Below are 18,864 nucleotides of genomic sequence, written 5' to 3'. Positions count from 1 at the left end.
ATGCTGTGTACTGTTAGCCATGGCCTACTTAACTCGGCATCTGCCGGGCTAACAAGCTTATACATTACCTGCCCGCGCTCCAGTCTGCTCCAGTGGCTACATTCTTGCAGTGGAATGAAAATCCAATGTGAGAATGTAGAGCCCATAGGCCAGAGCAGTACACAGTATCGCAGCAGATTTGATGCAGGACTCGCAGCATTAAATCTGTAGCAATACAGTACATGTGAAGACACCCTTAAACAATATGTAAGTTTCTGACAGAACATTGCCTTCTAAGGTGAACATGTTTTCCTGCTGCCTAAACCATAAACACTTGAAGCAGTCCCCAGTGGCTTCTGCCCACCAGCGGCTTCTGCCCACCAGCATTGATTGGTACATCTCTCCCTATATCCGAATAGAGAGCCACTGATCAAGAGTGGTGAGGCAGGGAGAAGCCGTCGGGGACCACCTCAATGACCTGTGATTTGGGCAGCATTAAAGTAATGGCATGTTCCCTATAACTTCTGTTAGCTGTAGAAATATATATCTAATCTCTAGGTCTCTTTTTCTCACACTCACTTGAATAGTTGTTTCCTCTGTATTTTGTTTCATATAGTCCTCAAGTTCTTGCTTTTCCTTCAAAGTTTTTTCAAACTGGTCATTTGCTTGTCGGAGCATCATTTGGAGCTTTTTTACCTGACAAAAATTGCAGCCACAGGTTAATCATGTAACAAATGGATCTGTCAGATTCCACTGTGCAGTCTGTGACCATGCTTAAAGGGAAAGTGCATTCATTATACCACTCACACTCCAAATGACAATTTGGGGACCTAAAAACATTTCCATGAATTAATCTTACATGGTCAGCTGGGCGGTGCAGACATTATGGGTTTGACTACTAAAAAATCAGCAGCATTTGCCGTAATAGTAATATAGTTAAAAAAAAACCTAACTTTTACAGAATAATAAATTAATGTATAGAAAAAAAATTGACCCCTTGTGTCAGACTGAAAAAAAAAAGTGATTTTCTCCAGGGCATACAACAGCTGATAAACACTAAAGACTTAGATAGTTCAGATAATTTACAAATCTTTAAATTTATTGTTTTTGGCACTAATTGATTTGATTTTTTCTTTCTCCAGGACGCCCCTTTGTGAAATCTCCGCCATATGCTGAAGATAAAAAAAAAAAAGTAACCCGGAATTCGAGTCAAATATTACTTATGACCTATGGACCCACAAAAACACACATCTTGTTGGCGGCACAGACCCCCTTTTGTGAATGAGGGGGTCCGTGCAAATGTGGACAGTTATGGATGCACACCTGTTTGTGGCTATGGATGTAAGCGTGAGGTCTTAGAATATTGTATGTTTGTTTTTCTTCTATGTCCTATACCTAATGTTCTGATTTAGATCACATATACTTCAGTGTTTGCATTACTCTTTATATGCCTAAACATTTTTCAATAAAAACAAGTAAAAATGCTACACTACTGACAACAGCCAAAAGGATGTAATGTTCAGGCAAACTGAAATTAAGGCTAGAGGTGCACACAAACTCACTTGATCTCTAGTTTCTGCCTCCTGCGTCTGGATCCCTTGTAGCTGCTTTTCATAGTTCGAACACATATCACAGCGTCTTCCCAGCTTATTACCTGCCGTCTGCACCTGGAACACATTACAGAAGACTGTTAACTTGTAAAAAATAGAAAAATGTTTTCATACCGAACTGTTAGTGTAAATACGAAAAAAGCGCAAAGCTTACATCCCATTGCTCCTGAAATGCAATACATCATGGCTAAATACACTACACATAAATTACACATTCATTTGAGATCAATCTCCCTGCCTGAGGTTAACCTGGAAAGATAAGTTAGCCAAAATGCTTATATGCCAATACATGGGATGTAGGATCACATATTCATTTCCAGATATATGCAACATTTATACGACCAGGTAAAGAATAACTAAATACTGAACTGCTGCTTTAAATATCCCATTTCTACCTCTCATTCTACCAGTATGTCAATGCCTGTAATAAAACATTGTTTAGTGATGTAATACATATAGGACACTGGCACTACTTTTTCAGTTTGTAAAATTGTTACAATGCGCAATAAGTACATGTAATATACAGTAAGAATAATTTTACCTCTTTCTGCAGTAAGTTCCACTCTGACTCACTAACTAGACGATAACCTGAAGGCGGCACATATGCACTCTCCATGATCTGAGTGACACTTGAAAGAAGTGAAGCAGTCTCCTCCTGCTCTGGAGTCATGGCTTTGATTGCTTTCTCCTGATCTTTGGTTAACATGAATCCACTTGGCATGTGCAAAGATCCAAGGGAAGAAGTGTCAAAATTCTCAGATGTAGAATCAGCTCCAACTAGGGGGCCAAAATCGGATTCATCAAGATTCCCAGCTGATTTGGCTTTGTTATTATAGCCCAGAGTTTTTGCCTGCAGTGGCCCAGAAGTGCCAAGACTGTCTGTAGACTGTGCTCGGCGAAGTCCATCTTTAAATAAGTCCTCTTGTTTGCTAAAACCTTCTTCTTCATGCAGTGCCAAATCAGCATCTAAGGAATGGATTGAGCCATGAGAACTATTCAAGAGACCCTAAAATACAAAACAGAAACAAACTGTGAATATAATGGGGCTGATTTACTAACGTACAGGTTTTTGTCCATTTTCCTGGTCGGTTTAGTGACCCAACATGTTTAATAAAGGATTTCACACACAGGTTTGGGATAAGGGAACGGGGTAATCTGACAACTTAAGCTGCAGTACCACCCTGCACCACCAGATGTCACCTTATCAATAAAACAACCCACACTATATTTTATACAAACGAACACAGGGCTTAGTTCATAAAAAATATAATAATAATAAAAATCATATACTTTTTTTATGAACTAAGCCCAGTGTTTGTTTGTATAAAATATTTAATAAAGGAGTGCAGTGTGATACAACCCAACAAAAAGCCTGACAAAACCCATTATGAGATGGCAGCTCATCCACAACCCCAAATTCCCCCGACCCCCCCCCTTCCTAGACAGTGCTGGCAGAGCTTCCCTAAGCCCCCAACCCACTGGGAGGTAGGCGAGTAGTTGCCATCTCTGCTGCCAGGAGACGGGGGCTGCTGGGATCCCTCTTTTTTCATCCCATAAACTTCTATTGGGGGATCTGTGCCTCGATTCTCCCCCGCACTAGGACGTGTCCTATATTTTCATGGCACAGATTGAATGGACCACGGACAATTTCACAGGACGTGAGTAAGGCCTTGCACACATGAAGGGAAGATATCAGCCTCAATAAGATGAAGCTAGCGCAGTTATTTATTAAACAATATGAGGCTTTCTTTGGGGGTTTGTGTCAGTGATATAAACACAATGGGGGACATTTATAAAGTCCAGCGCTTTTTACGACGGGCTTACAAATGTCCCCACAGCTCCGGAGCTCAGAGGATTTATGTAGAGGCGCACTGTCTCTACATAAATCCCGTGCGCAAGGAGCCTATCCGTGCGAACAATTAGAAACCTACGTCGGCAAATATTTTTCCGCCGATCAGGCCCATCTTCGCCTTTTAATAAATGTGCCCCAGTGTGATGGATTATATATGAAGTGTATATCTAGAGTAGAAGAGACTATAGACTTTACTTAAGCTCCTGTACCAAGCTACCTATTGTACTTTAATTATTGTAAATCAATTTTTAAAAAAAACTGTATTTAAGAAAGATAAAAATAACCTCTTCTCTATGGAGGTTTGGAAGAATTTCATTGTGAGTCACTTGTGTATCCTCCTCGTCCTTTTGCGTTCCTTCTTTTCGGTTACGATTTCTTTGCTCGTCTTCCTCCTGATAATAAAAGACAACCTAATTATTCAGCCAGCAGAAGTGTACTTCATATTAGCACACATAAATAATGAATCTTGTGACATAAAGGGAATCTGTCAGGTCTGTAGCAGGTACAGAGCTGCAGACCCATGATAGAGATAAAACAAATAAAGCCTTAATCTTTTACAGACGGGCATGCAGAGTTATGAAATTGCATTTTTCCTTCGAAGCTGAAGCACCACAGCATGTACACCACTTACCTTCCATACCCTCCCTGTCTTGACTGAGAGGTGGGGGAGGAGGTGTGCATAGTATGGCTCAGATCTGGGCCTGACAGATCCCCTTTAACATTTACTTGTCTCACTGTGGTGTGCATTAAAAGGGGATTTGTGGCATCATGCACCAACAATTTAACAAAATTCTGGCACAGTTAAAGCCAACTAAAGTTGGTCTAAACTAATACTAGACACTCTAATAAATAACTTTAAATACAGCCTAAGCCATTGTATTGAATTTGGGGTATTCTTAAACTATACATCTAAATGTGAGTGAGTGTGCCTTATACCTGGGCAGGTATTAATCATACCGGTGGAACATCATGCCAGTCTTATCATGACCATACACCAAGCTTTGAGGGGACGTAGTAAGAGGCTTGACTGGGACATTCTTCTTTCTTTATCTGTATATATCTGCTTCCTTGGTGACTATAAGTAATATTTGTTGATTCTAGTTTAACCATATAAACCTCTGATGAACAGTGTTTGATATTCATGGGGAAATGCATTGGTTTTTGGTGTTTATACCACATTATATTCATTAGTTTGTTTGTGGTCCTGGTGGTTTAGTTCACAAGACAAACTTAGCACCCTAAACCTGTAGGCACGCTAAGATATTTATGTATGTGCCAGTTTTTAACTTTTTAAGCCTTATATTAAAAGTTATGTTTTAAATTTGTGATATGCCTCTGTAAGTAGAAGCACCAACCTGGTCTTTCTTTTTTCTTTCTTCAACCTGTCGAAGTTGCTCTGTTGTCAGTACGGCTTCCATACGTTTCATGTCTTGCATCATCAACCGCTGGGACTCTAGAAACTGATCATTTGCTTTTTGCCATGTGTGCTTTAGCTGATTGTGCTGCTGCCTCTCCTGCTCCAGGAGATGACACACTGTTCACATAGAAAAAGAGAGAGGCCATTCAAGATAGAATGCACAAAGCAAACTGGATCAAAAAGATTATCTGAAACACAATACTTACATGATTTCATTGTTTTATTTGGTTGTTTGTGCCCAGTCGTAAAATAGATGCTTTTATTTATGCTAACTTTATGGCAAATATTTGGCCAAAAGCCATGTAAAAGAAATTAAACTTTGTTAAAAAAATAATAATAATAATTTAATTGCCATATGTAATCTATTAAATGAGAAGTCTGTTGAAAATTTTTATTAAAGTATTGTATTGCCCCCCAAAAGTTATACAAATCACTAATATACACTTATTACGGGAAATGCTTATAAAGTGTTTCTTTCTCTGCACTTACTACTGCATCAAGGCTTCACTTCCTGGATAAAATAGTGATGTCACGACCCGACTCCCAGAGCTGTGCGGGCTGTGGCTGCTGGAGAGGATGATGGCAGGGGGACACTGAGGGACACAGGGCACTGAAAGGAACACTGAGCATCCCCCTGCCATCATCCTCTCCAGCAGCCACAGCCCGCACAGCTCTGGGAGTTGGGTCCTGACATCACCATGTTATCCAAGAAGTGAAGCCTTGGTTCAGTAGTAAGTGCAGGGAAAAAAAAAAAGTACTTTATAAGCATTTCCTGTAATAAGTGTATATTGGTGATTTGTATAACTTTTGGGGGGGCAATACAATAATTTAATAAACATTTTTACCGGACTTCTCCTTTAACTTTTCCCTTTTCTGTCTACAAAACTGTTTGGGGAACATTTTTCAAACCACAAATGTGAGTGTGAGGCCCAAGCATCAACATGGATTGGCTGGTGAGGCTCAAGTAGAAAACGTTTGAGATACTCTGCTATACAGCATATAATATCAGGGCAGAAAACACTAGACTAGGAAGTGCAAAATAAAACCACTAGATTCTTGAAGCATAAGAAACTTTCTGTACGCCACAAGAACCAAATGTGACAGAATAACATTTATAGTGAGTACCTTCATGTAACTCTTTCCGCAACTTCTCAGCATCCTCCTGTAGGACAGACTTCTGAGTGTTTAGAACAGCTACATACATTTCTAAGTCTGTGCGGCAAGATTTTTCAGCTTCAAGGTAATGATTCAGTTCTTTCATCTAGTGAAAAAAAATTATATATAATACTATATATACACACACACACACACATATATATATTACATACATATACACACATATATATATATACACACACACACATTTTTTTTAAACCGTCATCATTGATTTTCATATAACCACGTAGGGTTTAGCGATTACGTATTAAGTTATGATTAAGCCTTTAACAAAAAGTCTTTGTAGAAAGTGTAGCAAAAAAAAATAAAAAAAATGCATTAAATAAACTGAAAGGTGTTTTCCAGGCAAACAGAAAAGTTTATCCTTGCCTACCTCACGCCTTTGCTGCTCCCACTGTCACATTGTCTGGTCCTGGTTGCGTTCTTACTCTGGCAGTTTTCGATGATGTTGCACCTACTACCCTCTCAGCTCTGTGCTTGGGACAGCATCCGGGAACTTAAATGTGACAGCAGGGGTAGCGAGAGCGTGACAGAGATAAGTATACTCTCTTATGATTTTAAAGGGAACCGCTGTATACAGCTCCTGCAGCAGCCGTGTCATGTACCAGCCGCGGCTGCAGCAGGAGCTGTACACCTGAAAAAAAGGACTTTTTTTTTGTTTGTTTGTTTTAAATATTTCTTTAAATCCCCCGGGCGCATGACAGGCAGTGGCAGGAAAGTAGTCATCCGTCCGTATCTAGTCACCGCGCTCTGCCTGTCAGCGCGCTCGGAGGGATGAATGACAGGCAGAGAGACCAGTAAAGCATGCTGACAGGCAAAGAGCGACGACTAGATACAGAGGGGGATGCCCCTATGACTTGGGCACCTATAGCCATATTTTTGGCTTTCGCTTGGACTGTTACCTTTTCCCTCACACATTCTCACAAGCACTTCTATGCTAATGCATACCATATGATCCAATACAATAGGTAACAATAGGTAGCTGTGATACCTTAGATGCCTCAAGCTCCTTTATCTTTTCTTCAGCCTCAGAAAGTTTCTCTTTTAATGCACCAATTTCCTTTTCCATGGGCATCACTACAGATCTCAGCTTTTCAGCATCCTCTTGAGCCTGTTTAAAAGAAATGACATCTCATTTATAATGGCGCAATAAAACACAATCTGAAGTAAAGCAGTGTTAGATTTCATACATAGCCAATGTTACTACATATCTATTATGTACTTTTATAGTAGCTTGGGTTATGACCTTCATTTATTTCTATTTTGATGGAAACTGGAAAGTGGACCGAAAGCTCGCACAGTTACAGTCTCAGCGTCCAATACTTTCAAATTTAGTAGTCACTTGGTAAGAAATTAACACTGTAATCGGTGAGAACGCAGCATTGTAAGCTTATATCCAATGCCCTCAATGTGATACATAGAAACTTTGGGAATTGACATGTTTTCATGCAGTCTTTCACATTTTTGTTGGGTGATTTAAAAACTTGATTCGGCTGGTTTCCACAATGTACACTGACAAAACTGTTATGGGTCACGAGACGCTGTAAGGCCAGCATCAGACCGGTTTATGTGAAAAATGTTCAGGGTCAAAACAGTTATGCAGCCAGAATGCAGACAAGTATAAAAAAAAAAAAAAAAAAAAAAAAAAAAGTATACCACACAGCCTACCCTAGGCCAAACAGAGCAACTATCCTACACATAAGACTACAAAAATCCAAAACAGTATACAGTACTTTATTACTTTCAATAGAGATAAAAGGTTAAAAATAATACCACAAAATGAAGATAAAAGATCACAGAGGATGTACCGTCAGAAGAAATTTAAAAACATTGCTATATGCAGTTGTGTTTAGGGAATCAGGACAAACGCAGCAAAGATATACTCAGGATCACAATGGTTAATCCTCACAAAGTTGCAGTGGCCCTCAAAGTACTGAACTTAGAAGTGTTAGTAACACCCAACTAGATGAATATATGATACCTTTGCTTCCCCAATGTAGATCTAATGAATACCAGCAATGATTCTGGTGCTATTAAATGGCCCCCAGGCTTGAATCTCCTCTTTAAAAAACATAGCATACACCCAGATTAGTATAATCCAGAGACATGCAAGGAAATAAACACACCAATAAAGTGGTGCCTTGGATTATGAGCATAATTCATTCCGGGACCGTGCTTGTAATCCAAATCCACTCTTAAACCAAAGCAAATTTTCCCATAAGAAGTAATTGAAAAAGAATTGAGAAGCAGGGCTGCTGTCAGAGGGCTGTGTGGTCACATGACAGCAGTGGGGAAGGGGGGGGGGTGTTCAGCACAGACCAATCAGGATGTGAGAATGACAGAGCTGTGCAGAAGGACAGTGACAAATACTTTTCTACACAGCAGTGTGAACAGCAATGAGTGTGAGTACAGGCACATTGTAGCAGCAGTGTGTACAGCTGAGTGTAAGTTCAGGCACATTATAGCAGGAATGGAGAGGATGGGAAAAACAAGGGCTGACAGAGACTTCAGGGAGGAATGAGCAGGGCATATGTCCGATCACACACTGTCCGGGGAGAGAGGAATTACAGCTATGAAATGATTACCTGCACAGTCCTGTCCCCTGATGTGAGCCCCAGCCTGAAGTGGATCTGCTATGATTTGGAAGGTGAGGGAGACTTCCTGGGTCAAAGTACAGTGCTGTAGACCATGCTATGCAGACCATGCCCCTCCCCCACTCATCCTCTCACCCAGTACAGGGAGCTCTTAAACCAAAGCAATGCTCTTAAATGAAGTTACAATTTTGAAAAATTGTGAGCTGTTCTTGCAAAGCACTCTCAATCCAAGTTACTCTTAAACCAAGGTACCACTGTAATTGTAATGATAGTACCTGATCTAGTGACTGCATGCTGTGACCCCTCCAATGAGCATTTTGTGTTTGCTTGCTCATAGAGGTTGCCAGCATACAGACGTCTCCTCCCTGATGGTCACGTGATCCAGTGCTATAGCACAGCATCACAATGTCGGATGCACCAGCCCAAAGGAAGGACTGCCAAAAGGTATATAAAAGCAAATACATCAAAAGTTTTATAACCTTACAGTATGCAAGACAGTAAAAACAGTGGGTGAATATTAAAGCGAGCAGAAGCCATTTTAGGCTGTGGGACAATGTATTCTGTGTTCATTTTGTGTTCATGTGCTGTAAAATCCAATTACCACAAGTACAGTAAGATTAAAAGATTTTAAGATAAATCGGATTTTAATACGTTTACTGTTTAAGAAAAGCACTGAAATGAAGAAAACAGAAAAATCAGCATACCTTTTTCATATCATTTTCTAGGTTTTCCTCTTGCTGACCTTCAGAAAGACGCCTCCTGAGCTCTGCAATCTCCCGTTCAACAGACTCCCTGTACTGCCCCCACTGCCCTCGCTCCTGCTCCAATCTCCGATGAAACTGAAGTTCATATTCTCGCAGGGTGTCTAAGAGAAACAGGACAAATATAGAATAAAACGAGATACAACAGAGATAAAAGACAGCGATCACAGCTCACTGTGGAGAGGCTGCCTCTCTACTATAGCAATGGGCAGCCTCCCCCCAGGTACTATTTATAGGAGTATACAGAGGGAACAGCACCCAACTGTATAGCACTTGATCAGAGCAGGGGATCGGAAACAGGGGGGCTTATACAGCCCTGAAATTCCCAACACAAACATTGTAGACAGAAGAGAGGCCATGTCGCCCTTTTTTTCTGCCACTCAAAGGAAGTGGCTACGTAAAAAACTATAAAAACTATACATATATTTTAATGAAGTTATTAGAGATGAGCGAATCGGGTTCGGGTTCGAGGCGATCCGAACCCGAACGTTTGGTATTTGATTAGCTGGGGCTGCTGAACTTGGATAAAGCTGTAAGGTTGTCTGGAAAACATGGATACAGCCAATGACTATGTCCATGTTTTCCACATAGCCATAGGGCTTTATCCAACTTCAGCAGCCACCTCTAATCAAATGCCGAAAGTTCGGGTTCAGATCGACTCGAGCATGCTCCAGGTTCGCTTATCTCTAGAAGTTATATTACAAAGTTATATAACTTTATTAAAGGGAACCTGTCACCATGAAAAGGTTACAAGCATCATGTTATAGAACAGAAGCAGGTGAGTAGATTAATATATATCTTTATAGGAAGAGATTTAGTATAACTTTTAATTTATTGATTGAAATCTCTGATGTTGCAATGCTAAGGAGTCCAGTAAGAGATCCTATCATTGAGTGGCACTGCCCACAGGACTCCTTATCACAGAATAAGCAGGGATTTTAATCAACATCTTACACGTTATATATCTTTGTGGGGGAAAAAAAAATCAGTATATCAATCTGTTCTGCTCCTCCTACTCTATAACATGATAGACTAGATAGCATTGTCTTGGTGACAGGTTTCCTTTACAGCAATGTATAAGCAAAAAAAAGGGGAAAAAAAGAAAAAAGAAAAAAAGATTGTCTCTGGAGTACCCCTTTAAATGTTAACTGAATAAGAACTAAATAATAAATGGCTTCTCAAACATAGAGAGTCAGCAATGGAAACATATAGCCAGTCATTAAGGGAATGAAGGGGTTGCTGCAATTACTGCAGTTTGTAGCTCAGGCATAACGGCAGAAGGAAAACTGCAACTGCAGGAAGGCTTACTAGCAGGAATGGCAGAGGATTATGGGGAATGAGTTCTAGGGGCGGGAAGATTTAAAAACCACCATTAGGAGAATCTATCTAAAGACGTGTTCCTGATCTTATTAATCTGAAGAGCAGTGTAACTTAAATCAAATAATGATTATAATCAATAATAATTTACTAATAAGCTCAAATAATGAACAAATAGTATTAGAAGCAACAAGTGCCAGTAATAAATAAGGTACTGTGTTAGTGCAAAGTTCCGTTGCTAGCTACAGTGCCAAGTGTCCGCTACATGACTGTGATCCATAGCCTATGGCTATGGCTGTATCCCAGTTTTCCAGGCAGTCCTCAGGCTGTATCCACCCTCTCCACGGAGCGGGCAGACAGCGGGAATCAGAAGCCGAGAGTTCAGGTTCATACGAACCCGAACCTCGGCCGGTTCGCTTATCTCTACTAAGAACCCCCAACTTATACCATACCTTTCATAATAGCCTGGAGAGATGCCACCTCTTCCTGCCATTGTTTCTTCACTTCATCAATGGCTTCTTGCTTAGTGTTCTCAGACACTGTAGCTATAGCTTTGATGTTCTCCATCTCTCCTTGTGCTTGGGATAGCTGGAGTTTCAACTGGGCTATCTCGTCTTGTGACGTTTGAATAATAGCATGCTGTCGCTTTAAGTCCTCTGCGCAGAAGGAAAGCAACACAGTTACAACTTACAGTGAACAAAAAGGTTACATTCTATTATAAGGGGATTGCGGCATTAGCAAATTTCCTCATACATAAAGTCTTCGCTCACATTTATCTCTGGTACTTTTAGTGCCCAATACTTTACTTATTTTGCATCAATTTAGAGCAATTTGTGAAAGTAAAAAAAGAAGAAGAAAAAAATTGCTGGTGCCTTGGAACATGTAAGCATTTTAGCTACTAAGACTTTATCTTTTATATTGCTTCATAATCTGCTCATCATTCACAGATGCTCCTCCCCGGGTGCTGGGAAAAGCTGGATCCAGTCCTGGAAAACTTTTTACAGTTTTCCAGAACTGGATCCAGCTTTTCCAGGCACCCAAAAGGGCAGTGAGGTAAAAGGCAGCTGTCCGATATGCAGACTGCAGAGATAACGAAGCGCTTCACTTTATTATTACTGTAAATTCGCTCATCTCTAATAGCAACTCTACGACAAGTAAAGCAACATAAATCAGAGGCTTTTTTTAGAGATGAGTGTACTTACAGTATTAACAAAGTGAAGCGCTCCGTTAGCTCAGCAGCCATCTGCCTTTAAACTTTGTGCTGCTCCAGGTGCAGGGAAAAGCACCCGGATCCATTCCTGAGCATTCCTGGGAAACTGGGAGAGGTTTCCCAAGAATGGATCCAGCTATTCCAAGCACCTGGGGAAGTATGGTACAAAGGTCAAAGGCAGCCGGCTGATATACAGACTGCCGAGATAATGAAGCGCTGATACTGTATATTGACTCGTCTCTGGTATTTATGCAGCAAAGTCTTTGTAAAGCACATGTATGTGTTAAATACATAAAGAAACCATACACATTACAACAAGCTGAAAGGGTCCTTTTTTTTTTTAATTCAATAAACTTTATACATATCTTTAAAATACTTTCAGGCACTGCCAACAAACCAACCAGTTCCTCTTCTTCAACCTCCCCACCCCAATGAGGAACTATCCAAGTACAGACAATGTCAACCACAACAACTCAACATTAATATTTTTAGTTTCTGAAAACCATATATACCAATAACTATGCCATATTAACAAGCAACATTCATTGCAAAAATTGTTTATATAGTAAATTGTACTCGGCAAACAATAAATGTATTAGTAACAATATTACACCAGGTTTAGTAAAAATGCAAACATTGCTATCATAAGAATTAACAGGGGAAAGATCAGAAGCATCGTGAGAAAATATTACTTCACTGAAAGAGTAGTAGATGCTTGGTAAAAACTTCCAGCAGATGTGGCAGGTAAATCTACAATAACAGAATGTAAACATGCCTGGGGTAAGCATATATCTATCCTAAGATAACAAGAAAGTAATTATTAAAAGGGTTGACTAGATGGACCCAGTGGTCTTTTTCTGCTAACAATCCTCTATGTTTCTGTGTCATGTGACTAACATAGTAAATTCATCTCCATTGTATCTTTAGCGAATACTGGGTCACTGTTTGACCCCCTTTACGCACTCTATACAATGGTTTGATGATTTTTGGTAGCATGACTCCTGTTGTAGCCAAAAGAAAAATAAAAATCACAGTCCAGCCCCAGCCTTAGATGAATGTTGCATCCAAAGAAAACTTCTAGCATATCTTCCAAAATTTACCATTCTCTAGAAATACAGAATTTAGCAGAATTCTGATTTTTTCATTGGACATCAATTGGAAAGGAAAAATTACTTTTCACATCAGTACAACATAAATAAAGCAAAGTATTCACAAAGGAATTGTATAACCTCTGCTCCCATAGTAGTATAAGCAAACCTACACTCATCATAATTTGGTTCATAAAGAGATTGAAAGTATCTATAAATGGGGGAGTATTCTTTAATCTCCACAGCAAAAAGTGAAAAAGACAGATCCAGACATGATATTTTTAGACAGGTGGAGCTTACCCTCTTTAGCCAGATAGAGCTCTTTAAATTTTGCCCTTTTCTGATTAAATTCTTGCTCTAGTTGGGCCTTGATCTGAAGGTTTTCTGCATTCATCCTCTCCAGTTCCTCCACCCGTTTCTGCAGTGCAGCTGATAAACAAGACAGATTAAAATTAATTTCACTATATAAGTATAAAAAATATTTGTAAAACACATTTTTCCTACAAACTTCAGACAAGTTACTTGTTGAAACATTTAGAATGAATGATCCACATCCTCCCCAACACCTCCAGCAGGGGACAGGTATAACCCAAATAAAGGAGACCTAGTGTGCACGGTGCACCAAAATATGAATACTACTAACAATGGGATTCCCTAGTATTCCATACTTTCTGTTAAAGGGGACCTGTCACCCCGGCTGCCGGGGTGAAGCACGCCCGACCCCCCGGTGGAGCCCCTTATACTTTTTTTTTTTTTTTTTTTTTTGCACTGAACCTGGAAGCACTGCAATACCAGGTCAATGCCTGAAGAGGACAGAGCAAGCTCTCCTTCCATCTCAGATGTCGGCTGATCGTTGCACTCTATTCCACGGAACGATTATCGTCCGTAGCCTTCGATATCGTCCGAAAACGAACGATAATCGTTCCGTGGAATAGGGCCTTTAGTATGCAGCAAAACTTTAATTAGGGAGGGATGCTGTACTGCCTACGGACTCAAGAAAAGAACAAATTTCGGTGAGTAAATTTTAACTTTTCATTTCGTCCTACGGCAGCACAGTGAACAATAGGGAGAGCAAAGCAAAAAAACATATAGGGAGGGATAAATCATCTGGAGGACGCCACTTCAAGCACTCGTCTGCCAAAAGCCACCCTACTGTTGGAGATGACGTCCAACTTGTAATGTTTCAGAAATGTAGACGGTGACGACCATATTGCAGCTCTGCATATTTGGTCCATTGAGACTTGAGCTAATTCAGCCCATGAAGTAGCCGTAGATCGAGTGGAGTGTGCCCTGATTCCTGTTGGAGGAGTACAGTGTTGTAGCCGATAACACTCTGCAATAGTGTCCTTAATCCATCTTGCTAATGATGCCTTAGAGCAGGGGTGGGGAACCTTTTCCATGTCGAGGGCCGGTCGGGCATTAATAAAATCATTCGAGGGCCGCATACCGTGCGCGGCAGTTAGTAGCGGGGGTTTGCAGCACCCAGGACAAGGCAAAGTATTGTTCCCCTAGTGCCCCTGCTATTGTAGTTAACCCCCAGTGATGCCCCTTGTAGTCTAGTTAACCCCCAAGTCATGTCCCTGGTAGCCTAGTTAACCCCCATCAGTCATGTCCCTGGTAGCCTAGTTATTCCCCCCCCATCAGTCATGTCCCTGGTAGCCTAGTTATTCCCCCCATCAGTCATGTCCCTGGTAGCCTAGTTGCCCCCCCCCCCCCATCAGTCATGTCCCTGGTGGCCTAGTTATCCCCCCATCAGTCATGTCCCTGGTAGCCTAGTTGTCCCCCCCCATCAGTCATGTCCCTGGTAGCCTAGTTGCCCCCCCCCATCAGTCATGTCTCTGGTAGCCTAGTTGTCCCCCCCATCAGTCATGTCCCTGGTAGCCTAGTTGTCCCCCCCATCAGTCATGTCCCTGGTGGCCTAGTTGTCCCCCCCCCCCATCAGGCATGTCCCTGGTAGCCTAGTTATTCCCCCCCCCCCCCCCATCAGGCATGTCCCTGGTAGCCTAGTTAACCCCCATCAGGCATGTCCCTGGTAGCCTAGTTGTCCCCCCCCATCAGTCATGTCCCTGGTAGCCTAGTTGTCCCCCCCCCATCAGTCATGTCCCTGGTAGCCTAGTTGCCCCCCCCCCCATCAGTCATGTCTCTGGTAGCCTAGTTGTCCCCCCCATCAGTCATGTCCCTGGTAGCCTAGTTGTCCCCCCCATCAGTCATGTCCCTGGTGGCCTAGTTGTCCCCCCCCCCCCCATCAGGCATGTCCCTGGTAGCCTAGTTGTCCCCCCCATCAGTCATGTCCCTGGTAGCCTAGTTGTCCCCCCCCCATCAGTCATGTCCCTGGTAGCCTAGTTGTCCCCCCCATCAGTCATGTCCCTGGTAGCCTAGTTGTCCCCCCCCCATCAGTCATGTCCCTGGTAGCCTAGTTGCCCCCCCCATCAGTCATGTCCCTGGTAGCCTAGTTGTCCCCCCCATCAGTCATGTCCCTGGGATCCTAGTTAACCCCCCAAATAAAAAAATAAACATCCCACTCACCTTACCTCCGCTCCCACGCAGTCCAGGTCCTCTTCTCTCCCAGGTCCTCTGTGCCGGTCTTTCTCCTGCAGGCGGCGCGCGATGAAATGACGTCATCGCGCGCGGCCCGCAAGAGACTAAAGACACGCGCCGCTCTGCTGGGGAAGAAGCCGGCACAGACAGCATCCTCTTGTGTCCGGCAGCTGTCACAGACACCGGAGGATGCGGTGTATGCCGGCTTCTTCCCCAGCAGAGCGGCGAGCATCACAGGGGAGCTGCGGGCCGCATCGGGAGGTCTCAGGGGCCGGATGCGGCCCGCGGGCCGGAGGTTCCCCACCCCTGCCTTAGAGGCTGCCTTGCCCTGATTTGGTCCTTGAAATTGGATAAACAATGAATCCGATAACCTGAAGGATTTAGTTTGTTCGATATATGCCAGAACTGCCCGTTTAACATCCAGAGAATGCAACTTCTCTTCCTCTTCTCCCTGAGGATGTTCACATAGTGTGGGTAATATAATCTCCTGATTCAAGTTATCTGAAGAGGCAACTTTGGGTAGAAAACCTGGGCCCATTCTTAGCACCAGACCCTCTTGATTGTAAGACAGATAGGGCTCTTTACAGGAAAGAACTTGTAGTTCCCCCACTCTCTTGGCCGATACAATGGCCACTAGGAACAACGTTTTCCAGGATAAAAAACGGACAGAGGATTCTTTTAGTGGTTCGAAGGGTGAAGATGATAATGCCTCAAGCACTAAAGGCAAGTCCCAAGAAGCCACTGGAGTTTTCATTGGAGGGCGAAGATTTTTTTATTGCTTTGAAAAATCTTTTAATCAAAGGCTGGTTAGAGAATTTACCCTCGAAGGCATAGTTTATAGCTGAGAAATGAACCTTGAGCGTATTCAGCTTCAAACCTTTTGCAAATCCTTCCTGCAGGAATTGTAACACATCAGAGAGTGATGGTAGGTGGATATCGTGACTGGAGCACCAGGAGCCGAAAATACAAACAATTCTGTTGTAGACCTTAGTAGTAGATGGTCTTCGGGAGGCCTCTAGAATATCTACCACTTCTTCCGAGAGGCCTGCCTCTCTCACGCCCTGCTTGTTAGTTTCCAAGCGGTAAGATGAAAAATCTCCGGACAGGGATGGAGCAAACCCTTCTGATTCAGCAAATCTGGTCGTAGTGGAATCTGTTCGTAACATCCCCTCGAAAGTTTTAATACGAGAGGGAACCAAGCCCTTCGCGGCCAATATGGTATCACTACGATTGCTGTGGCTTGCTCTTCCTGGATCTTCCTGAGTACCAGTGGGATCAGAGGTAAGGGAGGAAAAATGTATGGTAGAAATTTCGTCCAGGGAAGGGATAGGCCGTCTATCTTCTCCGGATTGGCCCATCTGCATATGGAGCAAAATCTGGGCAAAATCTCGTGCCTCCCTGCTTGTTTGCATAGTAAACTGTGGCCAGGTTGTCGGATTGAATGAGTACTCTGCGATTCTGAACAAGGTGACCAAAGTGCCCTAGGGCTAGACGAACCGCTCTCATCTCCCGCAGATTCGACGAACTCTGACCCTCCTGCGCCGACCATCTGCCTTGAACCCACTGATCCTCCACATGTGCACCCCAGCCCGACTTGGATGCATATGTGGTTAGAATTAACTGGGGAGCACTGGATAGATCTCTCCCGCACCGAACCTTGTCCGGATCCAACCACCATGTCAGACTTTTTCTTGTGGAGCTCAGCAGATGCAAAGGGTCGTCCAGACCCTTCTGGAGGCGGTTCCACTGCAAGAGAATGTTGTTCTGGAGTGGCCGAAGATGTGCCCGCGCCCAAGGGACAGCCTCCAGAGATGCGGTCATCAACCCCAAGACTCTCATCGCTTTCCTCACCGACACCTGGCCACTGCGTAAGAGGTCTTCGATCTCCGATGTCAGCTTGACCACTCTGTCCTCTGTTAGATAAAGCCTCATGGCTGTTGAGTCCACCGTGAAACCCAGAAACTTGCAAGACTTGGATGGCACCATGTTGGATTTCTGTAGATTGATTATGAAACCGTGTTTCTCCAGTGTGTCTATTGTCAATCTCAGATGAAGAAGTAGTTCTACTCTCGATGATGCCTTGATGAACCAGTCGTCGAGGTATGGAACGACGAACACTCCATGTCCTCAGAACTGCTGCTAGAACCATGATGGTCTTTGTAAAAACTCTCGGAGCTGTGGAGAGACCAAATGGAAGACAAGTAAATTGAAAATGAATGGTATTCTTCCCTTGAATCATAGCGACTCTCAGGAACTTCCGATGACACCTGGCACCTGTCCTTCAAATCCAATGTGGCAGAGTAGTCATCTTTCTGGAGGATAGAGACCACTGATCTTATAGTCTCCATCTTGAAATGCTTACAGGTAATATACTTGTTCAAAAAGGAAAGGTCAATGACAAGACGCCATTCTCCCTCCTTTTTGGGTACGGCAAAAATTCTGGAATAAACACCCATACCTCGTTGATGAAGAGGGACTTCTTCCAAGGCTCCCTTTTGCACGAACTCTTGCAGCAGTCTTGAGAGGAGGGGCCTTTCTTGGTTCCTGAAAAAAATACTTGGAGGAGGGCTTGAGAACTCCAACATGTAGCCTTTTGAAATGACGGACCTCACCCAGGCATCTGACGAGGTGCTCATCCAAGCGGGAGCAAAATGTCTCAATCTGGCTCCCACTGCTAGAGCTGAAGGCCTGGCGTCATGCTTTTTGATCTTTGTCTTCCTTCTTGTAGGAGGAAGGATTGTTCTGGCTCCTGGGTTTATAGGTTCTTTGTGTATATTGGTGTCTGGGGCGCCTACCCACTGGGGATCTGCGCCCCTGCTTACGAAAGGGCCGAAAGGGCTTCTTTGGTTTTGATTCCAGCGGAAAAGCCACGCCTTTATCCTTACTAAGAGATTGTAGAATCGGCTCCAACTGTGGCCCGAATAGGGATTCTGCTTGAAAAGGCAGTGAACAAAAATGAATCTTGGAGCTTTGATCCCCTGCCCATTCCTTGATCCATAATGCTCGTCTGGCTGTGGTAGACATCGCCATAACCTTAGAATTTAAACGCAAGGAATCCAATGAGAAGTCAGCAAGGAAATCTGCTGCCTTCTTGATGTCTGGAATGTCTTTAAGTAGTTTTTCTCTGCTGACTCCTTCAGAAATATCTTTAGTCAGTTGGCTCAGCCAAAGCCGGAGGCATTTAGCAACTGGTACTGTAGCTGTGGCTGCCTTAGCATTAAGAGATGCAGTAGAATATAAACGTTTGAGGGATGAATCCACCCTTCTATCGAGAGGGTCTTTCAACAGTGCTGATTCCTCATCAGGGTATATCGCTTTTTTG

The 18,864-nt window shown here is 42.8% G+C and overlaps 1 protein-coding gene across 1 annotated transcript in view; it reads right to left on the bottom strand.

The window, feature by feature from the left end:
• The window catches only part of RABEP1 (rabaptin, RAB GTPase binding effector protein 1), a 48,197-nt gene that overhangs the window by 12,916 nt on the left and 16,417 nt on the right, over window positions 1-18,864 (bottom strand). The window contains exons 2-11 of the mRNA XM_069971127.1: window positions 13,305-13,433; window positions 11,159-11,362; window positions 9,333-9,493; window positions 7,026-7,145; window positions 5,984-6,119; window positions 4,797-4,975; window positions 3,726-3,833; window positions 2,131-2,595; window positions 1,542-1,646; window positions 559-675 (exon numbers count right to left, since the gene is read on the bottom strand). Of these exons, the coding sequence (XP_069827228.1) occupies window positions 559-675; window positions 1,542-1,646; window positions 2,131-2,595; window positions 3,726-3,833; window positions 4,797-4,975; window positions 5,984-6,119; window positions 7,026-7,145; window positions 9,333-9,493; window positions 11,159-11,362; window positions 13,305-13,433 (1,724 nt within the window). The remainder of the gene's footprint in view (window positions 1-558; window positions 676-1,541; window positions 1,647-2,130; window positions 2,596-3,725; window positions 3,834-4,796; window positions 4,976-5,983; window positions 6,120-7,025; window positions 7,146-9,332; window positions 9,494-11,158; window positions 11,363-13,304; window positions 13,434-18,864) is intronic.

This window comes from Dendropsophus ebraccatus, chromosome 5 (genome assembly GCF_027789765.1).
Source record: "Dendropsophus ebraccatus isolate aDenEbr1 chromosome 5, aDenEbr1.pat, whole genome shotgun sequence".
NCBI classification, from domain to species: domain Eukaryota; kingdom Metazoa; phylum Chordata; class Amphibia; order Anura; family Hylidae; genus Dendropsophus; species Dendropsophus ebraccatus.
This window is presented reverse-complemented; position numbering and strand designations above follow the sequence as displayed.